At 55.7% G+C, this 14,380-nt stretch overlaps 1 protein-coding gene across 3 annotated transcripts in view; it reads right to left on the minus strand.

Annotated features, from left to right (window-relative positions):
• Positions 1–14,380, minus strand: part of DSCAML1 (DS cell adhesion molecule like 1) — a 369,715-nt gene that overhangs the window by 78,814 nt on the left and 276,521 nt on the right. The window contains exons 5-8 of one of the 3 annotated variants that reach the window (XM_086339404.1): positions 13,008–13,286; positions 9,207–9,482; positions 7,415–7,711; positions 5,458–5,730 (exon numbers count right to left, since the gene is read on the minus strand). In XM_086339404.1, the coding sequence (XP_086195530.1) occupies positions 5,458–5,730; positions 7,415–7,711; positions 9,207–9,482; positions 13,008–13,286 (1,125 nt within the window). Of the gene's footprint in view, positions 1–5,457; positions 5,731–7,364; positions 7,712–9,206; positions 9,483–13,007; positions 13,287–14,380 lie in introns of those variants that run through there. The other 2 variants (XM_086339406.1, XM_086339405.1) reach the window with 2 other exon arrangements.

Genomic DNA, 14,380 nt, shown 5'->3' on the forward strand with positions numbered 1-14,380 from the left:
TAGGGGGCATGAATGCCATGTAATGACGGGATTTCTCTCTGGAAGCCCTGCTCTGGCCGCAGTCATCTCTGGTGAGAGGGCAACTCTCAGCTGTGTGGGAGGCAGGGTCTGAGCAAGCTGTTGTGATGGCGAAGAAGTCAGAGGCTCGAATGGCTGAGACGACAGAGCAGTCGTGGCAGTCCCTGTGGCCCCCGGCCACCATAAAGCTGTTACGGCAGCTTGTTTGGGGGCATTGTGCAGAGGAGGTCATGCTGACCACCAGCCCAGCCCATAAACACTTTATGGTGTCTCTCATGAGCTCTCTTCAAGACTGAATCTTTTTATTTATAACACTATTTGGTAGAGAATGGGCACCGTACAAAGTTGGAGCTCCCATGCTTATGCAGCATGGAGATGGGGAAAGACTCTGTTATCCAAGAGCAATGTGAGCAGGCTACCCTCTAGCCACCACCCTGCTCTGCCCCTGAGCCTCAGTTTCCTCATCTGCAAAATGGGGCAGTTGGACCCAACAGTCATTAAAGCCTGACACATCCAGTTGTAACAAGCCTCATATTTTAGGAATATTGTCACTTCAGTTTTTTTTTTTTTTTTAAACACAGCCCCCTCTTTTCCAGAAGGCCTTCCCTGACCGCCCTATTTAAAACTGCAAACCACTCTCCACGCCCCTTGGCACTCTGCTCCCTACTCCCTGTTTGACATGAAACATCTTTTACCTATTGCATGCATTAACCATTTCCCCCACTAGAATGTAAGTTCCCCAAGGGCAGGAATTTTGCCTGTCTTGAGCACAGCGGTGTTCAAAGAACAGTGCCTGGAAGAGAGTGGGGCACAGTCAATGTCCCCAAATGGACAGAAAGATGCTGCTTCATCCTCAGCACTGCCCTTGCGTGAGCCCTGTCTGTTCAGTGAGGAGGAGGCTTGCTCCAGTGCCCCTGGCTTCCTCTGCTGAGGAACAGGGCCGTGGGCAGCAGCATCCTTGGTGTCCTTCCCGCAGTGCGTTGGGCAACCTGCCCCTGGGAATCCGTCGTGCCCACTTCCTGTGGATCCCAGCGCGTTCCTTCTAAATCTCCATCTGTGCCAATGGCACACATTTGGCCGGGGAACCAGCTCTCTTTTAAGCCCCATGATCGTAGAAACCCCTATTCTCTAGGACGAAAGGGGGGAAGGAGGAGCCCCCAAGCACACAGCAGGGACTGGTTGAGCAGCGAGGGAAGGAGTGTGGTGAGGAGTGTGCGCACTTGGGAGAGTGTGCGCCTGCATGTGTGTGTTCTCTGCTATCCAGAGGGACCTGGCACTACCTCCGGGTCCTGGCCTTACTGAGAATGGGCAGAGAGCAACTCATGCCCTTGTTTTGAAGGGCCTCCGGAGGCTCAGATGTGGGGATGGAGATGTTCCTTTGCTGGGCCAAGGCCAAGGAGCTCCTGTTACAGCCCTGCTTTCTTAGTTAATTAAACATTCAGCCTGTGTGCCCAGAGATGCTTTTATGCTACATTATTTTTCAGCTATAGGGGGCCCTAAAGACACCAAATCTAGGTTGAATCTCCATGCCTTCCTCTCAGCATCCTACTAAGACTCTCTCTGGATGCCCAGAGACAAACCTTGCCTTTCTCACAGCCTGGCTCTCCCCTGCCAGTCAGGGTCACACACACCCGAGTCCAGGCAGCCGTGGAAGCACCCTCGCCCTCTCTGCCTTGCTGGTCACAGCAGGCTCACTTGGGGGATCTCCTCTATGGTAGCGCCTGCAGCTACCGTCTGTGGCTCAGGAATGTCACTTCACAGGAGGATGTGGACAGAGGGAACCTTGAGGGTATATACCACTGCGTGTGGTATGTGTGAAGTGCGGACAGGCTGACTTGTGTCTGTCTGTTGCAGGCATATACATACAAACATACAGTATGTCCATGCGTGTGCACCCATGCACACAGGCCTCTGCACATGCGTGTGCATGCATGTGTGTCTGGTGTGTTCTGCTTGCCTCATCTCAGTGTTTGGAAAATTCATCAGAAGACAAGCAGTCCCAGAAGGAATAGAGTCAGCAGGGTTTTTACCAGCTCATGGAGTAGTGTGAGTGTTTGCTCTGCCCTGACCTGCCGTGGCACTTGGCCCTACAGAGAGATGAGGGTGTAGGACTTCCAACTGATCCTAAGCTTCCAGTGCCCCGTCTCACCCCCATGCATCCGTCCCTATACTCTAGGTCTCTGCTCTGATCCTCTGGGTGGGACACATGTCCCAGGCAGACAGGCAGGAGTGGGTCTAGAGGTCTGCCCTTGAGTCCCCTCCCTCCCCCAGAGTTGGGTCCCCTTTCCACGCCCAGAGGCGCCTCCTCCACCCTCCTCCTCCTCGAGTAGCTCTTCGAACAGCACATCAGCTAATCAAGCAGCGTGCTCATAATCAGCTCTGATGGATTCTTCTGCAAAAGCGCATTCTAATGAGGTGGGGAGAGGGAGTCTGGGAAGGATTGGGGAGGATGGATTTAAGCTTTCAGATGGGCAGGGGCACAGGGTCACAGAGCACCTGCACTGATCTGGAGAGAAAACGGAGGACTGTACCCCTTCTACGGCTGGATTTGCAGACCCTGCGGGCAGGGAAGGGGCTGCGTGTGCACACGCCCCTGTGCACTATACACACACATCACATCTCTGCTTGTGAACGCCAAGCTCATGCTGCATGCTGGGAGCCACACATGCCCAGTGCAGGGGCTCTGAGCTCTGGGATTACACACACACACACATACACGCACGCCCCTTCCCTCGCCCTGGGGCCGGAGACACTGTCGCTCAGCACAATCACAACAGGCCCAGCGAGTCGCCGAGACGGAATGCATCAGATTCAATTCATTAGGGCTGATAGCTCCCTGAATGGGGTTGAATAATTGATGAGCAGAAGCAGCTTTCAGGATGTTCTGAGTACTACCAGGCTCACTGGAGCCCTGTTATTATTTTTTTTTAAGTCAACGAATCCGGCCGAATGCTCGCTGGTGCGGCTGGGCGAAGGGAATAGAGCAAAGGTTAGATGTTTTAATATGTGATGTTTACACTGTGAACTCTGAGTCCACTGCGTGTAACAGAAATGGATACAGGCAGGTCGTCCTGTGATGCCGGGAGCCAGGCTGGGTGGGCCTGGGGGTTGGGAGGTTCCTGCTGGCATGAGGACGCTGGGCTGGGCAGAGGTTTCAGGCTGAAAGGGGCCAGAACGACCCTCTGCCTGACTTGGGTGCAGCAGAGAGGAGGCAGGAGGCGGATGCTGCTAAGGTCTCGTCTCTTGTCTCCAAGCCTGAGAGGGCCACCAGGACGGCCCCTCCCCCAGTTCTCGGGCTCAGAGCCAGGCTTCCCAGAAAGTCACCGCAGCCCAGACTCAAGTCTCAGTTTCGGCTCGAGCAGCACACGCTGTCTGGCACTGCGACAGGTGGTGGGTGCACGAGGGGCATGTGACTCGGCCCCGGTGCGCCGACAAGAGAGCCCGGGTGACAGGCAGCAGTGCAGTGAAGCCCTGACTGCGCCCTTTGCTGTACCTTCCGTTTCCCCAGCTGTCCTGACACTTCCCCCTGGGTGGCCCATCTTCACCGCACGCTTGAAGGGGTCCAAACCAGAGGCAGCATCTGTCTCCCCAAACCAGTCCTTCCCCTAGACTCCTCTCTTCCTGTCCGCAAGGCCCAGACTCCCCCGAGTCCCCCTCTTCCTGTCCACGAGGCCCAGACGCCCCCGAGACCTCCCTTCCTGTCCACGAGGCCCAGATACCCCTGAGTCCCCCGCTTCCTGTCCACGACGCCCAGACACCCGTGAGACCCCCCTTCCTGTCCATGAGGCCCAGACACCCGTGAGACCCCCCTTCCTGTACACGAGGCCCAGACACCCCCGAGACCCCCCTTCCTGTCCACGAGGCCCAGATACCTCCGAGACCCCCCTTCCTGGCCATGAGGCCCAGACACCCCCGAGACCCCCCTTCCTGTCCCCGAGGCCCAGACACCCCTGAATCCCCACCTTCCTGTCCATGAGGCCCAGATGCCTCCGAGACCCCCCTTCCTGTCCACAAGGCCCAGACACCCCTGAGTCCCCCCTTCCTGTCCACAAGGCCCAGATGCCCCTGAGACCCCCTGTTCCTGTCTACAAGGCCTCCATTCTGTCTTGCTTCAGGAATCTGGGCCCCCTGGACCCTCCCCCCATGTTAGAGCCCTTTCCAAGCCCGGAGCCCCCAGCTTTCTCCTTCCTGTGGGTTCGAGGGCCCAGGCTGACTTCCTCTCTGCGTTCATGTTTCCCATTTGGGGATATGCTGGAGCCTACCCCGGCTCTTCAGAAAGGGACAGGAGCCCTTATCCATCATGGCCACCACTGGCCCAATGACCCAGCACTCCAGCTGCCTGGCTTTCAGGGACCTCTCCTCACCCAGGAGGCAGGCCCCACCTCTCCACCCTGCCCCCTGGGAAACCAGGCCACCGAGCTCTCACCCACCATCCGATCTCCAGGCCTGTCAGTTTCAAAGAATGTGTTTGAGAGGGAGCTTCAAGCGCCACACAGCCCCTGACCCAGGGGGACCTCTGTCGCTCAGTCAGGCATTCATTTATTTGCTCGTTGATGCGCCTTCATTCCTTCAATCCACATTTACTGAATGGCTACCACGTACCAGGCACAGTGTCAGGTGTCTGAACAGAACACAGACCTCGCCCAGGTGAGCGTGGAGGGCCTGGGAGGGATGAGGGTTTTAGGTTCCAGACCTCCAGCAGCATTAGCAGCTGAAAGTGTTAGTTGCTCAGTTGTGTCTGACTCCTAGTGACCTCACGGACTTCTAGCCCCCCAGGCTCCTCTGTCCATGGGATTTCCCAGGCAAGAATATTGGAGTGGGTTGCCATTTCCTTCTCCTGGGGATCTCTGACCCAGAGATCGAACTTGTGTCTCCTGCACTGCAGGCAGATTCTTTACCATATGAGTCACCAGTGAAGGCCTTAGCAGTTGAAAGGTCCTTGTCAATTATGGAAAAGCAGCCTCGCCTGTCTGAACCCCGGAAGGGAGTCAGGGCACCCAGTGCCTACGCCTTCCACCCTCCCTCCTGCTGCTTCCATTCTGAGTCCTGCCCCTCGAGTGCCTGCTGGTCTCTGATGGGCCCTGCTGAGTTCTGGGTGGCTCCATGCTGACACAGGGGAACAATATAGCCGATCACCTCTGACCAGGTGACCTGACTCCTCTTGTGTGTCACTGACCCCTCATGCCCCTGGGGCCAGCGCTTCCTTGACCTGCAGCCCACAGCCGGAACTGGACATAGAGGTACCCATGGCCTTCTTGTGCCCCCTGCCCCCGTGCAATCTCCCTGCCCCACTTTTTCCAAACTCCAGGCCAGAGCCTTCTCTTCTTGGCTTTCCACTCAGGACTGCCTGCTGCCAGCTGAGCGGCTGCGGAGAGGAGCCTGCAGTCCTGGGTGACCAGGGAGGTGCTCCGGCTCAGGGTGGCAGCGGGGGGAGCCTACCTTTGACGGCCACGTGGACGCTCTGGCTGATGGAGAGCTGCGGCTGGATGAGGACGCTGCACAGGTACTCTCCCTCGTCCATGCCCTTCTGCACATCCGTCAGCTTGAGGGTCCCGTTCTCGAACACCACCTGCCGGTGGTTGTCGGGCAGCAGGAGGGCGTCTTTGTACCACTTGATGGAGTAGTAGGGGTAGCCGATGACCCTGCAGTTGACAAGGGTGTCCCGCCCAGCCACGGCCGTAATGTTCCTCATCGCCCGGATGCTGGGGGGGCCTGGGCAGGAGTCGGAGGGAGGAGGAGAGGACGGGTGATGGTGCGGTTAGCCAGGGACAGCCAGGCGTCGCCCTGGGGTGCTCGTCTCAGTCGTTTGGCCTCAGAAACTCTTAGGGGATGGAAATTCGGCAGGGGGAAAGGGAGACCTTTTTTTTTTTTTTTTTTTTATGAGGCAGAGGCTGGAACTGGGGGCACCCGGGGTCTCTCCAGGATTCACTGTTACTAGCTTCAAACAGTTGCAAACAGAGACGGTTCATTCATGCCCTGGGGCGAGAATCCATTCCCCTACTGGGATGGGCTAGATGAGCAAACCGATGCCTCACCAAGAAGTGATGGGGATCTGGGAGGGTGAGTCCTCATTTAGGAGGAGATTAAGATCTGGGGGTTAAAATGGAAATGTCGAGATGCTGTTACTTTCATTCGATTTGCTCACAACGGTCTTAGACCAAAAAGGATCTCACGTATATTAACTACTTAAAGGACAATAGGAAGGTCTTCCTTGGATGCTCTTCTTTCAACAATAAATGTGTTCTCTGCGCCCCTGGGAAGGGGCTACAAAGAGGGGCTCTGATTACCCTGGCGGAAATGGGGAGGGTCGTAGGCTGCGTTAGTGGGCAGATGGTTACATGGGAATTGCAAAGGAGGCTCAGAGGCTACCAAGCAGGGTTAGTGCTGGAGCAGGTATATGAAACTCTGGGCTTCCAGCTCCCCCCTCACCCAGCAGATGAGGGGCTGGGCCAAGGCATCTCCCATGACTGGGCAGCTCTGTCCCCTTCCAATTCAGAGAGGGCAGGAGGGTGGTCAAAGGGAGACCATGTTTCTCATGTGGGGGTCAGAGACCTGGCACAGATGAATTCAGCATGACCTCGCCTCTCCCCTTCCCTGTTTCCACGGCGGCCACCAGCGCCCCTGGACCAGGGCCCTCCCACTCCCCTGAGCCTCTTCTGCTCTTGGGTCAGGGCTCACTGGTAGGGTCAGATGAGGACTAGTCTGACCCCACTTGGCTACAGAGTGCTTCAGAGGAGCCTCTGTTCTTACCACAGCAAGTTGGAGACCTGAGGCATGGGGAAGGTCACTATGAGGACTCCTTCCTCCACTCATGGAGGTGCCTGCCTTGGGGCACCCTCACCCAGCCAGAACCCCCTAGTCTTCATGGCTGGGGTCTTAGAGGCTAGCCAGGAGATGGTGGATTGAGAGAAGATGGTTCCCTGGCTCCTGGCTGCTCACAGCTCCTGGAGCATCTCAGGGGTGGCTCTGTGGGGGCACATGGGGATAAAGCTTTGGTGGACATCTCTACCAAAGGGCATGCCTGGACCACTGCCCCCTGCCCTGTGCCTGTCCTTGCAAGGCCTGGATGGGACGCAGATGCCAGTGGAGTGCTCAGTGTACCTGGAGCCAGAGAGATTGATGGGGAGGGATGGGGTAGGGGGCAGGATTGTGGGAGGGGTGCAGGGAGGAGGAGAATGGGAATGCAAAGAGGGTGAACTGTACCAGACACACACACACACACAAGAATGGATGATGGGATTTGCGGGGGGCAGGGAGAGGGGGACAGGAGAGAGACCTCTACTAAAATCAAAATGACGATTAATAATAAGTACTAATCACCACAAGAATAATGGTAACCACAGAGATGGCAAAGGAACTTAAAAGCCTATTCTGATATTTAAATGTAGACAGGCACCTCTTACGTTTATTCGCGCCTGATATTCAGCACTGCCCACCGAGTTCCGTGCCGTGCACCGGTACACGCCCCCGTCACGGATCTGGGGCCCCGTGACATTCATGTGGCTGATGGTGGTGCCATCGGACATGGTGTACTGGTTGGTGCGGTGGCTCCCGTCCCGCACGATGGGCTCGTCATCCAGGGCCCAGGTGATGGTGGGGGGTGGGGCACCCTTGGCCGCGCACATCAGTGAGAACTGCTCCCCGGGGTTGACCACCTTCTCGCTGAAGGATGAGACGATGCGGGGAGTGCCATCTGCAGGGTGCAAGGAGCCCCCTTCAGGGTCACTGAGTCATGGAGAGACTGTCCCCACCAGGCCACCCCACCTCATCACGTGCTATCCATAAAACCCTGTTGGGTGCCCTATTACTATTGCATATGAATGAAGACCCTTGGATTTGAATCCAGTCTCAGTCACTTTGTTAGCTCTGTGTCTTTGGGCAAGTTACTTAACATGTCTGAGTTTTGTCAGCATCCCCCTGTGGACGATGGAGATCATGGGAGCAACAATTATATCCTCCTTGTACGGATGTGAGGAACAAATGAATTAATGCTTTAAAGACGCTTACACAGCACTTTGTAAGTGCTTCATAAATGTTAGATCCTCTCAACTTTTCCTTTTCCACCTCTTTCTTCTAACTTTATTAATAAAGACACACAGGCTCAGAGGTTAACTATGTGTGGAACCAGGACTTGAAGGGACTGGATCTGAAGAATCTAATTCCAGCTCATTTCAGTGGGAGGGGTGGCATCAAAAAGCTGAAAGTTTGAGGCTTAAGATGCAAGCTCCCCAGAGGCCGTTGTGGTGGGGGGAGATGTCTGTGACGGGGCTTAAATCTTAGTGAACCGAAGACTGGACCCCCAGGCCCCCACTTTCTCCATGGATCATGGGTATGTAATCATTAATGCTGGCCATCCTTCCATGCAGGAATGCTATAAAGGATTTGTAGTGGTTTAGTCGCTAAGTCGTGTCCGACTCTCTGCGACCCCATGGATTATAGCCTGCCAGGCTACTCTGTTCATGGGATTCTCCAGGCAAGAACCCTGGAGTGGGTTGCCATTTCCTTCTCCAGGGGATCTTCCCAACCCAGGAATCAAACCCGGGTCTCCTGCATTGTCAGGTGGATTCTTTGCCAGTAGCGTACCTGGGAAACCCTCTAATAGTGCAGTTCTAGGAATTTTGTTGGAGAAGGCGATGGCACCCCACTCCAGTAGTCTTGCCTGGAAAATCCCATGGGTGGAGGAGCCTGGTAGGCTGCAGTCCATGGGGTTGCGAAGAGTTGGACACGACTGAGCAACTTCAATTTCACTTTTCACTTTCATGCATTGGAGAAGGAAATGGCAACCCACTCCAGTGTTCTTGCCTGGAGAATCCCAGGGACGGGGGAGCCTGGTGGGCTGCCGTCTATGGGGTCGCACAAAGTCGGACACGACTGAAGCGGCTTAGCAGCAGTAATTTTGTAGAGGCAATGGAGTTATTGTTTAAGAGACCTGAGTTCAACCCCAGCTCCTTGGCAGAACTGTGTGACCTTGGGCAAGTGACCAAAGCCTCAGTTTCCTCAATTGCAAAATAGATGTTATTTTTAAAAAATACCTCCAAGCAGGGCCCGTGGGAGGATGGAATGAGGCAGTGCATCTCCTTGGTGTGTAGTGAGCGCTGGATGAATGCTTCCTGTTGGGAGGGGGGGTACCTCCTGGCCTGGCTGTGGGAATCTGGCACCCGCCCAGCTGCCCCCCAGCCCCGACTCACCTTCCAGCACAATGATGGCAAAGTCCTGGGCAGTCTGGGTCTTGCGCGTGGCGAAGCACTGGTAGGCCCCTGAGTGGCTCTTCTGGGCCGAGGTGATGAGCAGCGTCTCGTTGCTGAGCCCGCGGATGGAAATGGCCTCACTGGGCAGCACCAGCTCGGTGTTGCGGTACCAGCGGATGGTGAACTCCGGGGAGCCCAGGAGGGCACAGGAGAGGATGACCGTGCTGCCGATGCCAGTCTTCAGGTTCTTTGGTGTCAGGGTCACGTGAAGGGGGTCTGGGCCGGACCAGGCAGGGGAAAGGCGAGGGGAAATGGGGAGGAAAAAAAAGCAAAGGACTCACTGTGAGTGGAGTGTGGTTGTGGGTGGGTGGCGATCATAAAAGGCCCTGGGAGTCAGGAGACCCTGGTTTTGTCTCCAAGATGTGTTGTGTGTGTGTCAGGGTGGGGGGCATGGGTGGGAACCAGACTGAGTGAATTCCTCTCTCTAAGGCTCAGTTTACCCATCTGTGAAATGGCAGGGTCAGGCCAGAGGATGTCTTGGCACCTGTTGTTCTGATGGCTTGTGTTGTCCTGATGTGGGGTCCTGGCCTGGGCGGGGTTGGAAAGCGCCCTTTGGCTCATGAGGAGGACGGAAGCTTGGCTGGCTCATCGTTTTCACTGTCACCCACCCTAGAAACCAGGGAGGCACCCATGGCCCGCCACCTGTCTCCTGTGCTTATCCAGATAACCAATCACTACTTTCTGCTGGTCTGACTTCTTTTATATGCATCAGTCGACTCCCTACTCTTCACCTCCACTGCCTCTGTCCGGCTGCAGGCCTAGAGCTCCAGGCCTGGACCCATGAGGAACTTTTTCTCCATTCCTCCTTTTTCCTCATGACCTTCCATCGGTCCACCTCACTGCAGCCAGCCACTGCCCTGATCATAACTTGCATGGTACCCAACAACTTTCAGCTTGGCATCCAAGGCCATGGAGGCCCTTGAGACCTGGCCCCCTCCTCAGCTCTGCAGTCTCTAGAGCAGCATCCTGCCTGTGGTTCCTGCACACCCAGGGCACCCTTGGCCCCCTTTGCCTGTTTCCTACTCATCCTTCACACCAAACTCACCCCTTCCAAGAAGCCTTCCTGGATACTATTCCCCTCCCAGACTGGGTTAAGGATTCCTCTTCTGAGGCTCCCTGTGTGTAACTAACAGAACACCAAGCTCACCGTCTTCCGATCACCACTTTGTTTTTCTCTCTCCCCCTGGACTGTGAGCCACTTGAAAGAAGGGCGGTGTCTCTCATCTTTATATCACAACTGCTGTCTGATTTGTGTTTATTGATTGACTGGCTGGCTGGTTACCAGCCCCAAGCTGGCCTCTCTCCCTTGATCTCCATGGGCTTGGGGATTTCAGGAGCCAGAGACCTGCAGGAGCCTTAGACCCCCAATAATGGAGCCTGCAGGAGAGGGGCGTATGGCAGGCCTGCCTGGGTGGGCACAGTCAAAGCAGGCAGGAGTCTGCTCACACTCTGCTTAGCCTGTTCACTCCCAGATCCTCTGCCTGCTACCCAGGGAACATCAGTGTGCAATGACGCAGGTGGCATTCCACTTGCCCCAGGTACCAGCCAGGGCTCCCAGGACCTGCCAGCCAGCAGCTCTCTCCTCATTGCCTCTGCACAGGGCCTCATGGAGGATGGGTGGGAGGTTGGGTGGCAGAATGAGGGGGATATGAAAACATTGCTTTCCTCTCCATGAACCTGGCAAAGAGGGGCTATCAGAGGGGAAGGAAGACAGAGAAAAGCCATGTCACTTCCCCCTGAACCTGTTTATCCAGTCCAGCCCAGTGAGGGGGACGGTGGGGAGCTCTGCATCTCAGAGGGTCAGGAGTATCCATGCCCGCAGGGGCAGAGCATGTGCACACAGCTCTAGGCGGTTACTTACTGTGTGTCCATGTGGTCTAGGATGAGAGTGTGTACCTGTGGGTGTACACAGACACCATGTATGTCCGCATGTGTGTACAGGGAAGTGGGCATGTGAACTTTCAACACATCTGCCTGGACATGTGTGTGTAAGTACTTGCTTGCCTGTCTGTACTGAAGCTGGAGCTTGGAACACCAAATTAACTCAGAGTGAGGTGTGCTAATTTTCCAAGGATGGGGGTACGCAGCCCTCCTGACCTGTTCCCTGAGAGTGTGCGTGTATGAGTGTGAGTGTGTGTTTGTGTGTAGCAGAAGAGGTTGAAGGGGGTGAAGGTAATACTGTGTGCTTAGTTGCTCAGTTATGTCTGCCTCTTTACGACTCCATGGACTGTAGCCCACCAGACTCTTCTGTCCAAGGGGATTCTCCAGGCAAGAATACTGGAGTAGGTTGCCATGCCCTCCTCCAGGGGATCTTCCCAACCTGGGGATCAAACCCAGGTCTCCCGCATTGCAGGCCAAACAATTTTGGATGGAGCTTAGAAGAGGGTACGGACCCTGGTCCTCCTATCTGCCTACTCTGTGGTCCACGTCTTGTCTGTATACGAGAGGACCTTCCCCCGCCCCTAAGCTTCCAGCATTTTAACCTAAGCGTTTGTATCACAAACTGTTGCTCCCAGAGCATTTCTTGGGGGCTCTTTCTGCTCTTCCAGCTTTACAGTGAATTCACACGGGGAGGGTCTCCTCCCTGCACTGCAGATAAACGTGCCCCAACTGTCAAGATCCCTGTGGTTATGGGGAGGAGACTGGGCCCATATCTGGGCTGAGGGTGACAGAATGTCACCCAGAAGGTCAGCCCAGAGGAGGTGGGCTCTGTGTGGTCCTCTGGTCCAGCCGAGGGTCTGGAGACCTGCAGCTCTGTGCTCATGAGACAGGGGGTGAGCTGGGCAGAGAGCCTCTTTGGTCAATCTCAACGGCAGAGGTGGGGGATGGGGATGGGACCACCTCTGGACAGCCTCTTTCCACTGCCCAGGTTGAATCCCCCAGGATGTCATCAGGTTCAGAGTTCGTGGACTCAGCCTCTTGCTGCCCCACAAGACTGAGATCCCACAGGGTCTCCAAGTCTCAGCCCCTCTCTGCCAACACCTTCCCTGAAGCCCCAAGAGCAGGGAACCCTAGAGAGAGATGAGGTGGGGTGGGGGAAGAAAGCTCCCGGTCTCACCACTCCCCCTCCAGGGGTTTTCCTGCCTGACCTCAGCCCCTCTGCCCTTCCAGGGGCTCAGCAACAGCAGGGGTCTGTGAAGGCCTCCTGCTCTCCATGTGTGCTCCCTGGACCCTGGGACTCTGGAATGTGAGGAGGAACAGGAAGGACCAGAGTTCATGCCCAACTGGCAGGTCCTGGAAAGGCTGCCCTGGGTGTTTACCCCCAGTGTCTCCCTAGAAGTTATCCCTAAATACTCTGAATGTCACCTCTGATGGACTCATATGTCCCCTACTAGATTCGCATCAGCATCGTTCCCTTTAGTATAGACACTGCCTCCTCCCAAGAAGCTGAGAAACCCCATGAGCTTGTCACGTCACTGTCATTGTTCCCTATGACCCTCGTGACCTCTAGGAGGTAGGAGGGGCAGGGTTATTATCCTGTTCGACAGAAAAGGGCACAGAGGTGATGCTCATGGTTATCTGATTTCCCCCAGGTCAGTTATTATCTGATGACATCAGAACTAAAAGGCAGGTCTTCTGATTTCAAACCCAGTACTTTTCTCAGGGCACCAACCTGCCTTCCCCAACAAGGGGATCATCTCTGGGGCCAGCCAGAAGCATTGGGCTGCCCTCATGTCCCTCCCCACCAGAGGCAGCGCTCTCAAAGCTTACTGGGGCTGGAAGAGGTGCTCCCCTACTCACCAATGACCGTGAGGGTGCCTGTGACCTCTGCCGAGCCGAAGGTGTTGGTGACCTCACAAATGTAGGTGCCGCTGTCCTCGGTCCGCAGGTCACTGATGGTCAGCCCCGTGATGCGCTTGGTCCAGCGGCTGTCGGCTGGGAGGGGTCGGCCATCCTTGAGCCAGCGGATGGCAGGGATGGGGTAACCGGAGGCGGTGCAGGGCAGCTCCATGGTGTGGCCGGCCCACACTTCCTGGGAATGGAAGCCGTCCAGGATGGTGGGGATAGACTCAGCAGGGTCTGGAAGGCAGAGAGCATGGGTGGTCCTGGCCAGTCTTGGGAAGAGTGGGGTGGGGGTCGGGGTGGGAAGGCAGGCACCCAGAACTTGCTGCCCACTGGTGCCTGGAGTGAGTGATACCCAGTGGGATGGCTCACTGGATCCCCTGGTGCTCCAGACTCTGGCCCAAACTCTCCTGCTCAGCCAGATGGAGGCCCTGGGAAGCATGGCTGGGAGCAGGGGCTGAGGGAGGTAAGGATGTGGTGGGCAGACTAGGTTAGAATGACAGACAAACAGAGGGAGAAAGCAAAACCACAAGAGGCAGGGAGAGATGTTCATACAGACAGTCCCCATGGCATGAAAATCATGACCTCTTGGGACTATAATTCTGGTCCATTTTGGTCTGGGTCTGTCAAGGATGGGCACCTCGGTTCTGTCCTGCCTGCTCCCACCTGCAATCTGGGTGGGCTCAGAGGAGGCAGTGTTTTTCTCTCCAAGCCCAGAAGGATTCAGAAGTTAAGCCTTCTGTAAAATACACCTGCCATCCAGCAATGCTCCCCTCTTTTGCATTCCCAAACCAGACCAGGCCCTCATCGATGGGGTTCTGTGTGCGACATCCCTGCCATCTGAACAGCATTCTGGCTGCTACCTCAGTCTAGTTCTCACCCTGAAAGGCCTGTCTGGGTGTTCTGCCCACTGGGGACCTTCCCCTGATGTAAACCCCACAGGCTCCCTTTACCTACATATTACAATCCCACTTCCTATGCTGAGTTAGGCCTCTATGATCTGTGATCTCACCCCAACCAGGTCCCCTGGCCCGGCCCGCCCCCCCAACCTTCTGATGTCACCACTTCCCCACACCGGGCATGTTGTCAGCACACTGCCTGCCACCTGGGTGCCCCACCAGCCCGCTCTGCTTGGCCAACTCCTACTGATCTTTCAGAAAGCAGCTTCAGTGTCACCCTTTCTGGACATCTCCCCCAGGCCATCCTCACTGGACGCCCATAGGGTTTTCTTTTTCTTTCATTTTATTTTCAAGCAAACTTTTCTTTTTAAAAGATAAAAAAAAAAAAAAAGGCACCATACACACACATGGCAAAACTTCTGAAAGTAGACA

This window comes from Bos grunniens, chromosome 15, assembly GCF_055505025.1.
Source record: "Bos grunniens cultivar Pamir isolate PY7600 chromosome 15, Bosgru_T2T1.0, whole genome shotgun sequence".
NCBI classification, from domain to species: Eukaryota; Metazoa; Chordata; class Mammalia; order Artiodactyla; family Bovidae; genus Bos; species Bos grunniens.